Source organism: Aristolochia californica, unplaced genomic scaffold, assembly GCF_029961685.1.
Source record: "Aristolochia californica isolate CCGP_79_NKW_82.1479 unplaced genomic scaffold, dmAriCali1.0.hap1 SCAF_7, whole genome shotgun sequence".
NCBI lineage: Eukaryota > Viridiplantae > Streptophyta > Magnoliopsida > Piperales > Aristolochiaceae > Aristolochia > Aristolochia californica.
Genome location: NW_027182268.1, coordinates 5,344,234 through 5,365,404, shown reverse-complemented (window position 1 = coordinate 5,365,404; position 21,171 = coordinate 5,344,234). Strand labels below are relative to the sequence as shown.

At 36.3% G+C, this 21,171-nt stretch overlaps 2 protein-coding genes across 2 annotated transcripts; both read left to right on the top strand.

The window, feature by feature from the left end:
- The first annotated feature begins 8,332 nt into the window (after window positions 1-8,332).
- On the top strand, window positions 8,333-12,093 carry LOC137936290 (glutathione transferase GST 23-like). Its single transcript, XM_068780875.1, has 3 exons — window positions 8,333-8,650; window positions 8,784-9,134; window positions 11,707-12,093. Exons 1-3 carry the CDS (start codon window positions 8,336-8,338, stop codon window positions 12,091-12,093), a joined length of 1,053 nt encoding a protein of 350 aa, XP_068636976.1. The 5' UTR covers window positions 8,333-8,335.
- Window positions 12,094-14,098: 2,005 nt separating this feature from the next.
- Window positions 14,099-15,011, top strand: LOC137936400 (glutathione transferase GST 23-like). The gene is made up of 2 exons (XM_068781044.1): window positions 14,099-14,413; window positions 14,547-15,011. Exons 1-2 carry the CDS (start codon window positions 14,099-14,101, stop codon window positions 14,901-14,903), a joined length of 672 nt encoding a protein of 223 aa, XP_068637145.1. The 3' UTR covers window positions 14,904-15,011.
- Window positions 15,012-21,171: the final 6,160 nt, after the last annotated feature.

Sequence of the window (21,171 nt, the reverse complement as noted above, 5' to 3'; positions counted from 1 at the left end):
GATAATGTGTCTCTTCGTTTTCTGCATCGGTGACGCTGGTGCCGATCGCTGGAATGTGGTTCGTTGCCGGCGACGTTCGGGCTGGCGGTACGTCGACGGATTTCGGGAGTTCAGGTGATGGCGCCAGTGGTGGCGGTTTTGTTGTAGAGCGACGGCCGAAGAGAACTTCAACAGAGTTGCAGACCTGCTCTGTTTTTTTCGGTGACAGAGTTGCAACTCTGTTTCGGCTACGGGAGAGACGGCGGGACAGAGCTTTTTTTGCTCTGTTCTTCGGCGACGAGAAGGAGAAGGATTCTCCCGTTCTGATACCAAGTAAAAAATAATACTTCAATTACAATCTTAATTTCTCATTCACATCATCGGCTTAAATAGCCGTTTAACAAAATATACATGGAAGAATTTGAGTGATTAACGGGATTACCCCAATCACCGGATTTACAGAATATTTATATTATTTCTCCTTAAGGGAATAAATCTCAGAGTGAATCTTAACAATTTACACCTAGGATTTAATTCACTATGTTAGGGTTGTCAAGTGACACTAACAATACATTACTTCTTAGGCCAATTATAATAATATAAGGGACTTATTCCACTCAATTGACCACAATAGTCAATTTAAAAGGCTCATCCTCACATATTAATACAACAACAAACTAAGTTATCCTATGTAGACCGACTACCAAGAAATTTTCTATCAACCAACTAGACTCTCACATAGGGATTTTACAACAGCTCACTAGATACACGAACCAAAACCCAACAAAGGGATTTTAAGCACCACTTACCTTCACAAGGACTTATGACTCGCAATAACATCAAATAAGGATTCATAGCCACGCAAGCCTTCCTCAATTTACTTAAAGGGAGGATGGTCTTGTCTTGTTAAGGTTTGACGAGACTACTAGGGTACCTTGCTTATAGTTAGACACAAATATAATAGCAATTCAAGTACAAATAATAATCACACCCAATCCTATATACGCTACTTATACAACAATGGCTCAAATAGTCTTTACCAACTTAGCTCAAATTAATTTACGATCGGTTGTTCAAACTCGGGAAAACTGACAAAGCTACTCCATTGACTATTGATTTTAAATTATATTCGAGCTTATTTAACGAGTGTAGCCGTCTTTGACACGCAAACAATTCTGAGCTCACCCAAGGCCGTCTTTGACACGCAAACAGTTTTCAGCACACCCAAGGAGTCAGATGTCGGACATCTTGGACTTTCAGTGTCACATCGACAATGGCATATAAAAGGCATCCAAGTTTTAACCACAGTTGCATCCGAGACGAGGATACAGAACATAGAAGAAGGAAGAAATGGCTGGAAAAACAGTCAAACTATTTGGAATGTGGTTAAGCCCCTATGCTCTGCGGGTTCGATGGGCTCTGCACCTCAAAGGGATTGAGTACGAATACGTGGAAGAAGACCTCGCTAACAAGAGTCCTCTTCTTTTGTAATACAACCCTGTTCACAAAAAAGTTCCAGTTCTTGTTCACGGTGAGAAATCAATTGCTGAGTCTCCTGTGATCATAGAATACATTGATGAAACATGGAAGAATAATCCCTTGTTGCCGGAGGATCCTTACGACCGCGCAATGACTCGGTTTTGGGCTAAATATGCAGATGAAAAGGTAAGCGACTGCTATTTTTAATTTTTTATGTGATGATCAGCGATATATAGGTCGAAAGAATCAAACGGACCATAAAAACATGGTTATATGAAGTTCTCCAACACTCACGGGTTGCAGGAATTTCCTTGTGCAGTGCCTACCAGCGCTTTTCAGTGTTTTTTCCACTGTTGGGGAAGATCAAGAGAAAGCCATCAAAGAAGTACAAGAATACATGAAGGTATTTGAAAGAGGTCTTCATGGGAAGAGGTTCTTTGGAGGGGAGAGCATAGGCTTTGTGGACATAATCGCTGGTTGGTTTGCCTACTGGGTTGCCCTCAACGAAGAAGTTCTTGGCAAGACACTGGTTGACAAGAGAGATTTTCCCGAGCTGAAGAGGCGGTTCCAAGATTTCCTTGACACTGACTCGGTGAAAGCAATTCTGCCACCCAGAGACAAACTGCTTGCTCATCTTCAAGGTTACCGTGAGAAATTCACTATACTACTTAAAGAGTTAACAATGTTTTTTTGAGAGTGAATGACGTAATCCTATAATTAGTAGTTGTTAAAATGTTATTTTTACTCTTATGTATTAGGTACCTATATAAATAAGAAAGAGAGGAGGCGGAGTTCATTCATGGGCTCTCTCTTAACCCTACAAAGTTTCTCTCTCCAACTCCTGGTCTTGCCTTCTCATCTTTTTTTTTTCTTCTTCTCAAACCAAGTTATTCATGGATTAAATTTTAGAATTTAACATGGTATCATAACTGGAATTATAATGTATTAAAGTAAAGTTTATCAAGTAATGAAAATTTAGTAGAAATGAAACTCAATTCAGCCTTCAAGCAACAAATGGATTGGTTAGTTTAGCAAGTTCTCTATTCAATCAAATATGTTTCACCTTATGTTTCACATACTGGGGGGGGGAGAGATGATCTTCATCCGCATGACGTCCTTCAACACTTGAAGTCGTAAGTAAAGTGCAAATGACATTTCATCTGGATGCCTCCACGATTTAAAATCCTTCATCTCAAAGAAGGCCATATTTGATCTTCTTTGAGATGAAGGACACGCGACGCTTCCTCCTCACACCCCCTTCTCTCCCGCATCCTCTTTTTCCTTTTATTCTTCCCCTCTCTTGTACTCCCTCTCTCGTCTCCCTGCGCCCCGACGTCGCTGCTACCTCTCTTCTCTCAGATTCTCATCTCCGGCCTCCGTCTCTGCTCCCTCTCGTCTCCGGCCTCCGTCTCTTGGTCTTCTCTCAGACTCGCCCTCTCTCTCGCACCCTTTCTCTAGTCTCCGTGCCTCTCTCTCTTCTCTTGGACTCACTCTCCATTTTTCTCTCTCGCTTCTCTCTCTCTCTCTTTCTCTTATCCCTCTCGACCTCCCTTTCTTCTCTCTCTTCTCCCTTTCAGCCTCCCACTCCCTTCTCTCTCTGGCTATTCTCCTTTCCCCCAAAATACCTTCCGATTTCGATTTTCTTCAATTTTGACATTTGGGCATCAATTGCTTAATTTCTACTTCGATTAGGCATTGATTTCCCCATTCGACATCGATTTCACCCTTCGGCTTCGATTTTCCCCAAATTAGTGTTTTATTTGATTTAATTTTATCTTCAGTGCCTAATTGGGGGTTATTTGTGCATAATTGTGGGATTTAGGGTTACGGTTTAGGGTCTAAATTCTTGATTCGTGTTAGGGATTATTTTTAGGGTTTGGTGCTCGGTATTTAAGGGTTCTGTAATTAGGGTTTAGGGTTTATGGTTAAGGATTTAGGGTATTTTAGGGATTAGGGTTTTTAAGGTTTAAGGGGTTTATGGTTTTTAAGGTTTTGGGGGTTTTGTGTTTTTAAGCTCTAGGGTTTTTTGGGTTTAGGGTCTGGAATTAGGATGTAGGGTTTAAGGCTTTTAAGGTCTTAAGTTCTGGAATTAGTGTTTAGGGTTTAGAGTTTAGTAGGTGATAGGGTTTAGGGTTTTTAAGGTTTTGGGGGTTTCGAGTTTTTAAGCTCCAGGGTTTTTTGGGTTTAGGGTTTAGGGCTTCTAATGTTTAGGGGGTCTAGGGTTTAGGGTATTATGTTATGGAATTAGTGTTTTGGGTTTAGAGTTTAGTAGGCGATAGGGTTTGACTTTAGGGTTTGATGGTTTATGGTTTATGTTTTATTAGGGGGTTTTTAGTCCAATTCAAACGAGGCTGAGTCACCTACACGGGTGTCCATTAGCCAACGAAACCCGACCCCCATCACTGACGAGGTACAATTCGTAGTGACTGCGAAGTTATATAGGGCTCTTCCAGGGGTGTTCGGTGAATTTGGACTTGATGTGTGTGTTTTCTCATTGTTTAGTGCATATGAAGTAGTGAAAATAGTTTAATTAATTTTGAAATGTTTGAGAATGTTGTTGAGAATTTTTGAACTGCTATGGAATATTTTTGCCATGTGGTGAGGAGATTCGGGTGTTATACATATCCACCACATGGTATTCTATTTTTTTATGGTTTGTCTTTCCGTGACAGGTAAAGGTTGTCTGATAAAGTTTTTTCCATGAGGACCATCTCGGATTTAGATTATACATGGCTGCAAGAAGACAACCAACTGGTCGACCATATGACATTTGGACCTTCGAAGACGATAGCAAAATGCTCGATCTCTTGGTCGAGCAGGTTAATCTAGGGAACAAGTTGCCTAATAGGGTATGGAAACATGAGGTATATATGGACTATGTTAATAAGTTAAATGAAGACGCAGTCAATAAAAAAACTGTTGAGTAGATGAAGAATCGAACAAGATCATGGAAAGAAATATACCAAACGGTAACGAGCTGTATCAACACTAGTGGGTTCGGTTGAGATGCAACCACACAACGAGTTACTGCATGTAATTCTGTATAGCTTGACTACATAAAGGTCAGTAAATCGTGATGTACTATAAAATATTTTTTATGTTTTTCGTGATAGTATAACTCTATTTCAAGACATATATAGGATGTTTTATTCTTGTAAGAGCATAGAGTTGCTACGAAGTATAGACGTGAAGGCTGCCCCCTGTACGACAAATTAACTGTGGTGGTGGGAAATACAATAGCCGTAAGGTCAGGAGGTGCAACCTTTGTAGATCAGGGCGATGAACTCATCCATGAATCGGAACATGTCTCGATGGATGAGCCCGAGGATTTTGATATAGTTAGGGATACTCCATCGCCATTATTAAGCATGGATGAGTCTCCAGGTAATCAATTTGAAAGAAGTAAGCGGTCATCTTCAAGTCGTAGTAGAAAGAGAACTGAAATGCCCGATGATGACACCAGTAGATTCATTGATGCAATGGATCGAATAGCTCAGACATTTAAGAATTTCATGATGAAGCCTAAAGAGAAAGAGCCCAATATTGAAAGAGATTGGGTCAAAGCCCTCAGGGAAATCCTGGACATGTCTGCAGAATTAAAGTTTCGCGCTCCTTTATGGTTGGATACGCCAAGTAAGAAGGTCATGTTTGCGGAGATGACCGTGGAAGAGCGGGTCAAGTGGCTTAAATTTTGTTTTGAAAATTAATTGTAATGCTTTATAAATACACTATTCTTTTGGAATATTGTTATGTATTAGGTATGATGTTTGAATTCTGATGTTGCAAGACTTATTAGTATGGTTAGTATTTAAATTTGATATGTTGTTGTGTTTATATATTGCATGAATGAATATGGTAGATGACTATGGATATAGTTGCGTAGGGATGTGATTGAATGTCAGATGTGGGAATAAGGATGAATATGGTTGTGTATTGGTGTGATTGCAAATAGGTTATGATTGAAGATTGATGTTTACTTGTGTTTATGACATTTAGGCGATTGAATTTGTAGCTTTCCATGGATACTATGACAGACGAAGAACAGGTTGCAACTATGGTTGCATTCATAAATTTGTTTATCCCCATGGGAAGATGCTATATGTACCATTGCAACAAACGTGTATCACGTTCTTGTGGGATGAATGGTCCATCGTATTTTCAAAAGGCACTAGACAAATCACCAGTTAAATTTCAGAAAGTTTACGGGATGAATCAACTGGTATTTCACAAATTGGGAGATATACTTACTAGTAAAGGGTTTTTATCAGCCACAAAGACTATCTCTGTTGAAGAACAACTTACATATTTTATCCTAACTGTTGGTCAACAACAATCTTATAGTGTCTCAACAGAGATGTTTAATAGATCAAACTGGACCACAAGTAAGTATTTCAACAAGGTGTTAGATTCAATCCTCAAACTTCACTCTAATTACGTCAATCAAACGACCTTTAGAAAGCACATAGTCGAAGATTTTAACCAGTTCAATGTTTTATTCGTACTTCAAGGCAACATCACTTCCTATAACTAAATAATTTTAGATTAATATGAAAAGTTAGTCAATATTAATTGAAAATGTATAACTAGGATTGTATTGGAGCTATTGATGGAACTCATATCAAAGCGAACATTCCACTTGAAGATCAACCAAGGTTCTGGAATAGAAAAGGTTATCTCTCTGTAAATGTGATGGTAGCATGTTCATTTGACATGCAATTCACTTATGTACTTGCTAGATGGGAGGGATCAGCAGCTGATTCCCGTGTACTGAAGGATGCATTGACTCGCTGAGATAAAATCTTTGTACCTAAAGGTAAGTAATATATTTTTATGCAGCCATTTTTTTATCTATTTTATCTAAAATTATTTTATGTGGTATATAATTTCTATTATAGGAAAATATTATCTAGTCGATGCTGGTTATACAAATCCTCCGAGATTTTTGGCTCCATATCGAGGAACCCGGTATCATCTGCAAGAATTTGGAGATAATATTCCTAAAAATGAAAAAGAATCATTCAACCAAATACACTCATCTTTAAGGAATATTATTGAGCAAACTTTTGGTGCTTTAAAAGCTCGATTTCAAATGTTAAAAGGCACTCCTCCATTTTCTTTTAAGATCCAGGTGAAAGTTGTACATGCTTGTTGCATATTGCACAATTATATACGTGAAGAGGATTATAATGATACATTTACTATATGGACCATACTACATTGACAATAATAGCAACAACCACAATAGAAGAGGCTTCCAAATAGCATAAAAGGTTTGGTAGTCCCTCATTAGCAAATTTAAAAAGTTTAAATCTAAACAATGCAAATTGATTTCAAAGAGCGCTCTAGTTCGAATATACTTGACCAAGCATAATCAATCGATTTCAAAATACATACTCATAGATAGTTGGATTTTAAAAATTCAGTCCCAAAGTTTTCATACTATGAAAAAACCCCTTTTGAATTTGATGCTAGAATGAAGAATATAGTTTCAAAGTATGAGAACAATAATTCTAGCAAGAAAAATGTTATCCACACAAAATCTGAAAGCAAAAAAACCTAAAAATTCATAATTGTTGGGATATGCTTGTTCAAAACAGCAAATTCAATTTCCACATTTGATTTCAAAATGTAAGTGAGCTTGAGGGTGATTGTGGAAGCTTTAAGAGTCGATAGAGAAAATGCTTAAAATTTTACTCATGAGCTAGTAATCATATAGATAGGTCATATTAGTATTGCTTTCAAGATCTCTATTAAGATAATTTTAATAATAGTAAATACTTACGTTACTAATGAGGTGCATTAAGTATGTCTTGGGACAGAGAATCCCAAAAGGAAAATTTTGACTACATAAGTTTGACCGTTCATGAATATTATTAGTAATTTTTAGCTTCTTTTGATTCTTTTGTTCAACACTTTTTAAATGTGTATGTAACCTAGTATAAAAATTCAACTGCATAATGTAATTATTAAACTCAAGATTCAAGCACAAGGAGTAATTTAAAGACTAACACATAATAGACATGCAATGATTTATAGTAGTTCACAATTTGACAGTCTCTCGTATTGTTTATCCACTCCCAAGGTATTTACACCTAGGATTTAATTCACTATGTTAGGGTTGTCAAGTGACACTAACAATACATTACTTCTTAGGCCAATTATAATACTATAAGGGACTTATTCCACTCAGTTGACCACAATAGTCAATTTACAAAGCTCATCTTCACATATTAATACAACAACAAACTAGGTTATCCTATGTAGACCAACTACCAAGAAATTTTCTATCAACCAACTAACTCTCACAAGGGATTTTACAACAGCTCACTAGATACACGAACCAAAACCCAATAAAGAGTTTTTAAGCACCACTTACCTTCACAAGGACTTATGACTTGCAATAACATCTAATAAGGCTTCATAGCCACACAAGCCTTCCTCAATTTACTTAAAGGGAAGATGGTCTTGTCTTGTTAAGGTTTGACCAGACACAAATATAATAGTTTTCTCTATATTAAGTAAATCTAGCAAGTGCAAATAATAATCACACCCAATCCAATATACGCTACTTGTACAACAATGGCTCAAATAGTCTTTACTAACTTAGCTCAAAGTAAATTTACGATCGGTTGATCAAACTTGGGAAAACTGACAAAGCTACTCCATTGACTATTGATTTTAAATTATATCCGAACTTATTTAACGAGTCTAGCCGTCTTTGACACGCAAACAATTTTCAGCACACCCAAGAAGGCAGATGTCGGATATCTTGGACTTTCAGTGCTCGTGTCACATCGACAATGGCATATAAAAGGCATCCAAGTTTTAACCACAGTTGCATCCGAGACGAAGATACAGAACATAGAAGAAGAAAGAAATGGCTGGAAAAACAGTCAAACTATTTGGAATGTGGTTAAGCCCCTATGCTCTGCGGGTTCGATGGGCTCTGCACCTCAAAGGGATTGAGTACGAGTACGTGGAAGAAGACCTAGCTAACAAGAGTCCTCTTCTGTTGCAATACAACCCTGTTCACAAAAAGGTTCCAGTTCTTGTTCACGGTGAGAAATCAATTGCTGAGTCTCTTGTGATCATAGAATACATTGATGAAACATGGAAGAATAATCCCTTGTTGCCGGAGGATCCTTACGACCGCGCAATGACTCGGTTCTGGGCTAAATATGCAGAAGAAAAGGTAAGCGACTGCTATTTTTAATTTTTTATGTGATGATCGGCGATATATAGGTCGAAAGAAACAAACGGACCATAAAAACATGGTTATATGAAGTTCTCCAACACTCACGGGTTGCAGAAATTTCCTTGTGCAGTGCCTACCGGCGCTTTTTAGTGTTTTTTCCACTGTTGGGGAAGATCAAGAGAAAGCCATCAAAGAAGTACAAGAATCCATGAAGGTATTTGAAAGAGGTCTTCACGGGAAGAGGTTCCTTGGAGGGGAGAGCATAGGCTTTGTGGACATAATCGCTGGTTGGTTTGCCTACTGGGTTCCCCTCAGCGAAGAAGTTCTTGGCAAGACACTGGTTGACGAGAGAGATTTTCCCGAGCTGAAGAGGTGGTTCCAAGATTTCCTTGATACTGACTCGGTGAAAGCAATCCTGCCACCCAGAGACAAACTGCTTGCTCATCTTCAAGGTTACCGTGAGAAATTCACTAGCTCATCAGTTTACACTCCCTTGTTGCCCTATACTACGTAAAAAGTTAACAATGTTTTTTTGAGAGTGAGTGGCATAATCCTATAATTAGTAGTTAGTTAAAATGTTATTTTTACTCTTATGTATTAGGGTATCCATGTCCCACATATATAAATAAGAAAGAGAGAAGGCGGAGTTCATTCATGGGCTCTCTCTTAACCCTTCAAATTTTTCTCTCCAACTCCTCCTCTCGCCTTCTCATCTTTTGTTTTTTTCTTCTTCTCAAACCAAGTTATTCATGGATTAAATTTTAGAATTTAACAAGGTATCATAACTGGAATAATAATGTTTTAAAGTAAATTTTATCAAGTTATGAAAGTTTAGTAGAAATGAAACTCAATTCAGCCTTCAAGCAACAAATGGATTGGTTAGTTTAGCAAGTTCTCTATTCAATCAAATATGTTTTATCTTATGTTTCACATATTAGGGGGGGCGCCCTTCAACACTTGAAGTCGTCAGTAGAATGCATATGACATTTCATCTGGATGCCTTCACGGTTTAAAATCCCTCATCTCAAAGAAGGCCATATTTGATCTTCTTTGAGATGAAGGACGCGCGACGCTTCCTCCTAGCACCCCCTTCCTCTCGCGCATCCTCATTTTCCTTTTTTTCTTTCCCTCTCCCGCACTCCCTCTCTCGTCTCCCTGCGCCCCCGACGTCGTTGTTGCCTCTCTTCTCTGGGATTGTCGTCTCCGGCCTCCGTCTCTACTCCCTCTCGTCTCCGACATCTGTCTCTCAGTCTTCTCTCGGACTCTCGCACCCCCTCTCTGGTCTCTATGCCTCTCTCTCTTCTCTCGGACTCGCTCTCCATTTTTCTCTCTCGCTTCTCTCTCTCTTATCCCTCTCGACCTCCCTTTCTTTTCTCTGTTCTCTCTCTTCTCCCTCTCTTATCCCTCTCGACCTCCCTTTCTTCTCTCTCTTCTCCCTCTCTTCTCACTTTCAGCCTCCCACTCTCTTCTCTCTTTGGCTATTCTCCTTTCCCCCAAAATACTTTTCGATTTCGTTCGATTTCCACATTTCGATTTCAATTTTCTTTGATTTTGATATTTGGGCATCAATTGCTTAATTTCTACTTCGTTAGGCATCGATTTCCCCATTCGACATCGATTTCACCCTTCGGCTTCGGTTTTCCCCAAATTAGTGTTTTAATTGATTTAATTTTATCTTCAGTGCCTAATTAGGGGTTATTTGTGCATAATTGTGGGATTTAGGGTTACGATTTAGGGTCTAAATTCATGATTCGTGTTAGGGATTATTTTTAGGGTTTGGTGCTCGGTATTTATGGGTTCTGTAATTAGGGTTTAGGGTTTATGGTTAAGGATTTAGGGTATTTTAGGGATTAGAGTTTTTAAGGTTTAGGGGGTTTAGGGTTTTTAAGGTTTTGGGGGTTTTGTGTTTTCTCTAGGGTTTTTTGGGTTTAGGGTCTGGATTTAGGGTATAGGGTTTAGGGCTTTTAAGGTATTAAGTTCTGGAATTAGTGTTTAGGGTTTAGAGTTTAGTAGGTGATAGGGTTTAGGGTTTTTAAGGTTTCGGGGGTTTTTAGTTTTTAAGCTCTAGGGTTTTTTGGGTTTAGGATTTAGGGCTTCTATGGTTTAGGGGGTCTAGGGTTTAGGGTATTATGTTATGGAATTAGTGTTTAGGGTTTAGAGTTTAGTAGGTGATAGGGTATGACTTTAGGGTTTGAGGGTTTATGGTTTAGGTTTCATTTGGGGTTTTTTAGTCCAATTCAAACAAGGCTAAGTCGCCTACACGGGCGTCCATTAGCCAACGAAACCCGACCCCCATCACGGACGAGGTACAGTTCGTAGTGACTACGAAGTTATATGGGGCTCTTCTAGGGGTGTTCGGTGAATTTGGACTTGATGTGTGTGTTTTCTCATTGTTTAGTGCATATGCAGTAGTGAAAATAGTTTAATTAATTTTGAAATGTTTGAGAATATTGTTGAGAATATTTGAATTGCTATGGAATGTTTTTGCCATGTGGTGAGGAGATTCGGGTGTTGTACATATCCACCACATGGTATTCTATTTTTTATGGTTTGTGTTTCTGTGACAGGTAAAGGTTGTCTGATAAAGTTTTTTCCATATGGACCGTCTCGGATTTAGATTATACATGGCTGCAAGAAGACAACCAACTGGTTGACCATATGATATTTGGACCTTCGAAGAAGATAGCAAAATGCTCGATCTCTTGGTCGAGCAGGTTAATCTAGGGAACAAGTTGCCTAACAGGGTATGGAAACATGAGCTATATATGGACTATGTCAATAAGTTCAATGAAGACGTAGTCAATAAAAAAACTATTGAGTAGGTGAAGAATCGAACAAAATCATGGAAGAAAACATACCAAGCAATAACGAGCTATATCAACACTAGTGGGTTCGGTTGGGATGCAACCTCACAACGAGTTACTGCATGTAATTTTGTATAGCTTGACTACATAAAGGTCAGTAAATCATGATGTACTATAAAATATTTTTTATGTTTTCCGCGTTAGTATAACTCTATTCCAAGACGTATAAATGATGTTTTATTCTTGTAGGAGCATAGAGTTGTTGAGAAGTACAAATGTGAAGGCTGCCCCCTGTACGACAAATTAGCTATCGTGGTGGGAAACACAATAGCCGTAGGGTCAGGAGGTGCAACCTTTGTAGATCAGGGCGATGAACTCTTCCGTGAATCGGAACATGTCCCGATGGATGCGCTCGTGGATTTTGATATAGTTAGGGATACTCCATCGCCATTATTAAGCATGGATGAGTCTCCAGGTAATCAATTTGAAAGAAGTAAGCAGTCATCTTCAAGTCGTCGTAAAAAGAGAATTGAAATGCCCGATGACGACACTAGTAGATTCATTGATGCAATGGATCGAATAGCTCAGACATTTAAGAATTTCATGATGAAGCCTAAAGTGAGAGCCCAAAATTGAAAGAGATTGGGTTAAAGCCCTCAGCGAAATCCCGGACATGTCTGCAAAATTGAAGTTTCGCGCTCCTTTATGGTTGGATACGCCAAGTAAGAAAGTCATGTTTGCGGAGATGACAGTGGAAGAGCGGGTCAAGTGGCTTAAATTTTGTTTTGAAAATTAATTGTAATGCATTATAAGTACATTATTCTTTTGGAATATTTTATGTATTAGGTATGATGTTTGAATTCTGATGTTGCAAGACTTATTAATATGGTTAGTATTTAAATTTGATATGTTGTTGTTTTTATATATTGCATGGATGAATATGGTAGATGACTATGGATGTGGACAGTTAAATGAATATGGTTGCCTAGGGATGTGATTGAATGTAGAATTTGGGAATGTGGATGAATATGGTTGTGTATAGGTGTGATTGCAAACAAGTTATGATTGAAGATTGATGTTTACTTGTGTTATGACATTTAGGCGATTGAATTTGTAGATTTCCATGGATTCTATGACAGACGAAAACAGGTTGCAACTATGGTTGCATTCAGAACTTTGTTTATCGCCATGGGAAGATATTATATGTACCATTGCAACAGACGTGTACCACGTTCTTGTGGGATGAATGGTTCATTGTATTTGCAAAAGGCACTAGACAAATCACTAGTTAAATTTCGGAAAGTTTACAGGATGAATCAACTGGTATTTCACAAATTGGCAGATATACTTACTAGTAAAGGGTTTTTATCAGCCACAAAGACCATTTCAGTTGAAGAACAACTTGCATATTTCCTCCAAACTGTTGGTCAACAACAATCTTATAGTGTCACAACAGAGATGTTTAATAGATCAAACTGGACCATAAGTAAGTATTTCAACAAGGTGTTGGATTCAATCCTCAAACTTCATTCTGATTAGGTCAAATGACCTTCGGAATGTACACACTCGAAAATTTTAATCAGTTCAATGTTTTATTCATACTTCAAGGCAACATCACTTCCTATAACTAAATAATTTTAGATTAATATAAAAATTAGTCAATATTAATTGAAAATGTATAATATAATTATTAAACTCAAGATTCAAGCACAAGGAGTAGTTTAAAGACTAACACATAATAGACATGCAATGATTTATAGTAGTTCACAATTTGACAGTCTCTTGTATTGTTTATCCACTCCCAAGGTATTTACACCTAGGATTTAATTCACTATGTTAGGGTTGTCAAGTGACACTAACAATACATTACTTCTTAGGCCAATTATAATACTATAAGGGACTTATTCCACTCAATTGACCACAATAGTCAATTTACAAAGCTCATCCTCACATATTAATACAACAACAAACTAGGTTATCCTATGTAGACCGACTACCAAGAAATTTTCTATCAACCAACTAGACTCTCACATAGGGATTTTACAACAGCTCACTAGATACACGAACCAAAACCCAACAAAGGGATTTTAAGCACCACTTACCTTCACAAGGACTTATGACTCGCAATAACATCAACTAAGGATTCATAGCCACGCAAGCCTTCCTCAATTTACTTAAGGGAGGATGGTCTTGTCTTGTTAAGGTTTGACGAGACTACAAGGGTACCTTGCTTATAGTTAGACACAAATATAATAGCAATTCAAGTACAAATAATAATCACACCCAATCCTATATACGCTACTTATACAACAATGGCTCAAATAGTCTTTACCAACTTAGCTCAAATTAATTTACGATCGGTTGTTCAAACTCGGGAAAACTGACAAAGCTACTCCATTGACTATTGATTTTAAATTATATTCGAGCTTATTTAACGAGTGTAGCCGTCTTTGACACGCAAACAATTCTGAGCTCACCCAATGCCGTCTTTGACACGCAAACAGTTTTCAGCACACCCAAGGAGGCAGATGTCGGACATCTTGGACTTTCAGTGTCACATCGATAATGGCATATAAAAGGCATCCAAGTTTTAACCACAGTTGCATCCGAGACGAAGATACAGAACATAGAAGAAGAAGAAATGGCTGGAAAAACAGTCAAACTATTTGGAATGTGGTTAAGCCCCTATGCTCTGCGGGTTCGATGGGCTCTGCACCTCAAAGGGATTGAGTACGAGTACGTGGAAGAAGACCTCGCTAACAAGAGTCCTCTTCTGTTGCAATACAACCCTGTTCACAAAAAGGTTCCAGTTCTTGTTCACGGTGAGAAATCAATTGCTGAGTCTCCTGTGATCATAGAATACATTGATGAAACATGGAAGAATAATCCCTTGTTGCCGGAGGATCCTTACGACCGCGCAATGACTCGGTTCTGGGCTAAATATGCAGAAGAAAAGGTAAGCGACTGCTATTTTTAATTTTTTATTTGACGATCGGCGATATATAGGTCGAAAGAATCAAACGGACCATAAAAACAAGGTTATATGAAGTTCTTCAACACTCACGGGTTGCAGGAATTTCCTTGTGCAGTGTCTACCGGCGCTTTTCAGTGTTTTTTCCACTGTTGGGGAAGATCAAGAGAAAGCCATCAAAGAAGTACAAGAATCCATGAAGGTATTTGAAAGAGGTCTTCACGGGAAGAGGTTCTTTGGAGGGGAGAGCATAGGCTTTGTGGACATAATCGCTGGTTGGTTTGCCTACTGGGTTCCCCTCAACGAAGAAGTTCTTGGCAAGACACTGGTTGACGAGAGAGATTTTCCCGAGCTGAAGAGGTGGTTCCAAGATTTCCTTGATACTGACTCGGTGAAAGCAATCCTGCCACCCAGAGACAAACTGCTTGCTCATCTTCAAGGTTACCGTGAGAAATTCACTAGCTCATCAGTTTAGACTCCCTTGTTGCCCCTATACTACGTAAAAAGTTAACAATGTGTTTTTTGAGAGTGAATGGCGTAATCCTACAATTAGTAGTTAGTTAAAATGTTATTTTTACTCTTATGTGTTAAGGTATCCATGTCCCACCTATATAAATAAGAAAGAGAGGAGGCGGAGTTCATTCATGAGCTCTCTCTTAACCCTACAAAGTTTCTCTCTCCAACTCCTGCTCTTGCCTTCTCATCTTTTCTTTTTCTTCTTCTCAAACCAAGTTATTCCTGGATTAAATTTTACAATTTAACATGGTATCATAACTAGAATTATAATGTATTAAAGAAAAATTTATCAAGTTATGAAAGTTTAGTAGAAATGAAACTCAATTCAGCCTTCAAACAACAAATGGATTGGTTAGTTTTAAAGAGGAGCAAAAAGTTGAAGTCAATTGAGCAAGTTCTCCATTCAATCAAACATGTTTTACCTTATGTGGACCCTCATTAGCAAATTTAAAAAGTTTAAATCTAAACAATGCAATATAATTTCAAAGTAAAAGCACTCTAGTTCGATTATACTTGACAATTGATTTCAAAATAAATACTCATAGATAGTTGGATTTAAAAAATTCAGCCCCAAAATTTTCATACTATGCAAAAACCCCTTCTGAATTTTATGCTAGAATGAAGAATATAGTTTCAAAGTATGAGAACAATAATTCTAGTAAGAAAAATGTTATCCACACAAAATCTAACAGAAAAAAAACCTAAAAATTTATTGATCTTGGGATATGGCTTTTTCAAAACCGCAAATTCAATTTTCACATTTGATTTCAAAATGTATGTGAGCTTGACAGTGATTGTGGAATCTTTAAGAGTCGAGAGAGAAAATGCTTAAAATTTTACTCACGAGCTATTAATCATATAGATAGGTATATTAGTATTGCTTTCATGATCTCTATTAAGATAATTTTAATAATAGTAAATACTTACGTTACTAATGAGGTGCATTAAGTATGTCTTGCAACAGAGAATCCCAAAAAGAAAATTTTGACTACATAAGTTCGACCGTTCATGAATACTATTGGTAATTTTTAGCTTCTTTTGATTCTTTTGTTCAACACTTTTTAAATGTGTATGTAACCTAGTATAAAAATTCAACTGCACAATGTAATTATTAAACTCAAGATTCAAGCACAAGGAGTAATTTAAAGACTAACACATAATAGACATGCAATGATTTATAGTAGTTCACAATTTGACAGTCTCTCATATTGTTTATCCACTCCCAAGGTATTTACACCTAGGATTTAATTCACTATGTTAGGGTTTTCAAGTGACATTTACAATAAATTGCTTCTTAGGCCAATTATAATACTACCCTTATAGGAACTTACTCCACTCAATTGACCACAATAGTCAATTTACAAAGCTTATCCTCACATATTAATACAACAACAAACTAGGTTATCCAATGTAGACTGACTACCAAGAGATTTTCTATCAACCAATTAGACAACCTAGCCTAGACTCTCACATAGGGATTTTACAACAGCTCACTAGATACATGAACCAAAACCCAATAAAGGGATTTTAAGCACCACTTACCTTCACAAGGAATTATGACTCACAATAACTTCAAATAAGGCTTCATAGCTAGGGGTGGCATCGAGTCGAGCCGAGCCCGAATTTACCTATGTTTGAGCCGATCTTCGAGTAGAGCCTCATCTCGAGCCTAAAATTGTTATCGAGCTCGAGCCCAAAAATTTTAATCGAGCTCGAGCCGAACACGATCCTCAACATACTTTTAAAAATTTTCAAAAAAAATATATCAAATAAATTGTATATAAAATTATACATACATTTTATATAATATTAGACATGACCGCTACATAAAATTAGGTATAACCTATATATATAATACATGTATATGATTGGGCATAACCTCTTTTTAAAATTGAGCATAATCTATGTATATAATACCTGTATAAAATTCGGCATGACCTCTACTTAAAATTGGGCATAATCAATATACATAATACCTGCATAAACACACCATAAACACTCCATAAAATTATCTATACATTCCATAAACACTCCATGAAATTGTTTATACACTCCATAAAATAGTCTAAACACTCCATACACTACATAACATTATAAATAAACTCCATACAATAATCAAACACAACAAAATTAAATGAAATATCACTATCAATTTACAATCACCCAAATAAAAACTATAAATCCATTATAAAAATACAAAGTATAGTTGTTTCTCGTAATGCTAGAAAATAATATACGTCCTGCATGAGCAAAATTTTCACCTATGACAAAAACAAAAAAATAAAATTAGTTATTGTCAGATAAAAAAATACTTTCCCACTACTAGTTACTTAATGTTGTTAAAATATTAAAATTACCATGATGAGAGAAACATAAAAATCATGTAGCTGGTAGCATTATCTCTACACTCTTCTTCTCAGGCTGTAATCATAAAAAAAAATTTAATAAATAAAACTAAAAAATATACTAAAAAATATCATAATAAATAATTAATCATAGAAATTCACCTTTTGATTTTTCTTTACACCATGAAGAACCCGAACCCAATCACTACTACAAATCAAAGCTTGAACTATATTTGGTGCCAAGAAAGAACGATATGAGTCTATTACTCTACCACCAGCACTAAATGTAGACTCTGAAACTACTGTAGATATGAGAATTACAAGGATGTCTGTTGCCATCTTAGATAATACCCGAAATTTCATATGATTCACTTTCCACCATTCTAAAACATCAAAATCACATTGTGAAGTTTCCTCACAACTATATGCACATTCTTCAAGATATATTTCCAATTATGACCTTGGTGAATTAACTACATCATTTTGTTTCATATAACTCATTAACTTTGATCAACCTGAACTTGATAAAGGCCTACAACTTGTGGAAACACCCATATAGCTAGTACTTGAAACAATATCTTCATTTCTAATATCCACATTATATAAGGATACATATTCATCGTAGATCTCATATAAGGTACGTCGAACTAAATTTATATTCATTGTAGCTTCCTCCTTAGAATATATCACTGGAAAACACATTTCGATCAACTTTAATTTGACCCTTGGATCCAAAACTGAAGCAACAACCATCAATAAATTGCATTCACCCCAGTACTTCTCAAATTTCTCTTTCATTCTACTAACCGTTGTCCTAATGAAAACATTTTCATTTGTAGAATGAAAATCCAGAACTTCTTTTACCCTATATACCTCACTAAGGTACAAATTAGACGTAGGGTTCACTCCTAGAAATTATATTAGTAACTACACTAAAAACTTCTAGAATCTCACACACTATGTCAACCTTTTCCCATTCATCAAAACTTGGCAAACAATCATAAGTTGGTTCTCTAACTTTAAATCTAGAGAATGCATCTTTGAATTTTAGTGCAGAAGACAACATGTCATAAGTGAAGTTCCAACGAGTTGGACAATCAATAACTGACCTCTTTTCACCAAGTTCTAATTGTTGTACAATTTCAGAAAACGTGTGAAGTCTAGCCTCAAACAGATTTATGAATTTGACACTTTCACGCATATTATAAATGATATCCTTAATCTGAACAAAACCATCTTGGATTAATAAGTTCGAAATATTAGCACAATAACACAAATGAAACAACTTTCCACCACACACCAAATTTTTTTTCCTTGAAAAATTATGTTTCAAAACTCTAATACAAACATCATTATATGCAGCTTTATCAATTAAAATACTAAAAACTTTATTTTCGATCGCCCACTCTTTCAAACACTTGTAAATAGCATATGCTATATCAACACCACGACGAGGAGGAAGAACATGCACAAAACTCGAGACTCGTTTTTGTACCTTCCAATTACTGTCAATAAAATGCCCAGTAATAACCATGTATTCAATTTTTTGATTTTGGGACTTCCAAAGATCCGTGGTAAGACTAATCTTATTAATCTCTTTTAACAAAATTTTTAATTTCTTTTTCTCTGCCTCATACACCTCCATACACTCCTTCTTAATGGTCTGACGGGATATTTTCTCATAATTCATATTTGCCATCTTCATTACAAAATTAAATCCCTCCTCTTCTATTATCATGAATGGATGCTCATGCATAAGAATCCAATGAGCAATGAGTACTCTCATTTTAGCTTGATCATATTTTCCTCCAAAATCCATAAGAGGAAGTCTAGATGGACTCTGATTAACATTAGATCCCACTCCCATTGGTCGAAAGTTTAAGGTTTTTTGTTTTATCATTGCCACTTTTCTACTAGTGCAACGTTTCAAATGTCGACTCATATGTGTGGTCACTCAACTACTAATAACACTCAAATTGATTTTACAATGAACACACTGAGCCTCTTTTGTACCATTAAGTGATACTTCTTTGAATTCCAACCTCACATGAGACTTTTCTTGTCTTTTTGAAGTATGGGTAGAATGACCTTCATCCTCATTTATGGTAATTTCATCTGGGCCCACTTTTATGACAGAGGGTAGTGACTTTGGAGGAGTTGAGTCACTATTTATGGTCACACTAGAACTAATGTTAATTATTGATGTCAATTGAGGAGGTGTTGACATTCTTACTTGATCTGTGTCAGGACCTTGAAGAGACCTATGAACATTTGACAAGGTTTAGGCATCATATATCATCCAATAAGTGAATTTAAGACATCAAAGGTTCACACACAAGATCTCAATTTCCAAAAGATAGAAAAGGAACTATCAAATCACTTTTGCTAATACATCAAGCCATATAACATTTTAGAACAACAACAGATATAAGTTCAATGAGAATTAAGAAAGAAGGACAAAAACTAACATTTTTTATTCTTTTTTATAATAAAGAAAAGTTGGATGCAATTAAGAAAGCTCCTGATTCCATTAACTATAATAGAGTATTATTGAACAGAATATGTTATCGACACTAACATTTTTTTTTTTTTTTACAATAAAGAGAAGTTGGATGCAATTAAGAAGCTCCTGATTCCATTAACTATAATAGAGTATTATTGAATAGAATATGTTATCAACACTAACATTTTTTTTTACTTTGACAATAAAGAGAAGTTGGATACAATTAAGAAAGCTCTTGATTCCATTAACTATAATAGAGTATTATTGAACAGAATATGTTATCAACACTCAAAATCATGAAATAAAATTCTATTGCTAAAATATATCAAGTAACAATTTGAATACCATTGCTGTTTATTGCTGAAATGTATGATAAACGTACAAAATTTTATAAGAGGTCAGACACCTAAAAATAAGAAGGAAAAAAAGAAACAAGATCCCAAAACATAAAAATATTTGAAAGTCTAGAATAATAACTTCATTTGTGAAGAACAGTGGAATTTGAGCAAAAAAATAATTGATAACCAACTAGTTTCCAAACATTATAGCACTTGAGCTTAGTAAGTCATTCTGAAATATACAAAAACATAACAAATGACAAGGTGGGGGATTTTTCTCCCCCACCCTTCCTTTCCTTCTGGAATGTCATAACTCAGTATGAAGTTTTCTGGCTCTCAACCAGCTAGAATGCAATTGATGGCACACTCAAGGAAAAAATAAAAAAAATGAAAAAAAATAAGAGAATAAAATAGGTCAACCTCTAGTAAGAACAGGTGTCACTGAAGCACCATTGAACTATTTGAGATGCAAACAATTGCAAGAAAAAGAGAGTATACCAAAAACTCATATAGTGGAGAAACCTATATTACAATACCAACTACTAGAATTTGAATGCCCCATACAGATATTTTCCAAATTAAATTTATCAATATTATTTTTTAAGTGTCTTTCAAGTGATTGCTTGCTTGTCCAGTTTACCAATTCACCAAGCTAATTCCTTCATCAAGTTTCATAATATTTACTACCAAACTAAAAGTCACCTAAACATTGACAACCATTTTCACCTTGACTTGTAACCTTGGTTGCACTCACTACAATAGGCATATATGTATGCCTTCGCAAACACTACCTCTTGTTTTACAGTCATCCCCACAGGAAACTACTGCCTCAGATAAAGTCCACAGTGAATTTCGTGACCTTTTGCATAAGAAATGGACACCCTTTGTACTATTCTTTCCATCAATCGGTATCCCCTATTAAGAGTTCCAAGGAACTATCTTTGAGTGGATATAACGATTAAGCACTTTTGAGTCAGCCAGAGGGAACGAAGAAAGATGATGAGAAAACATACTAATGAAATCAATAGAATCTGGAAAATA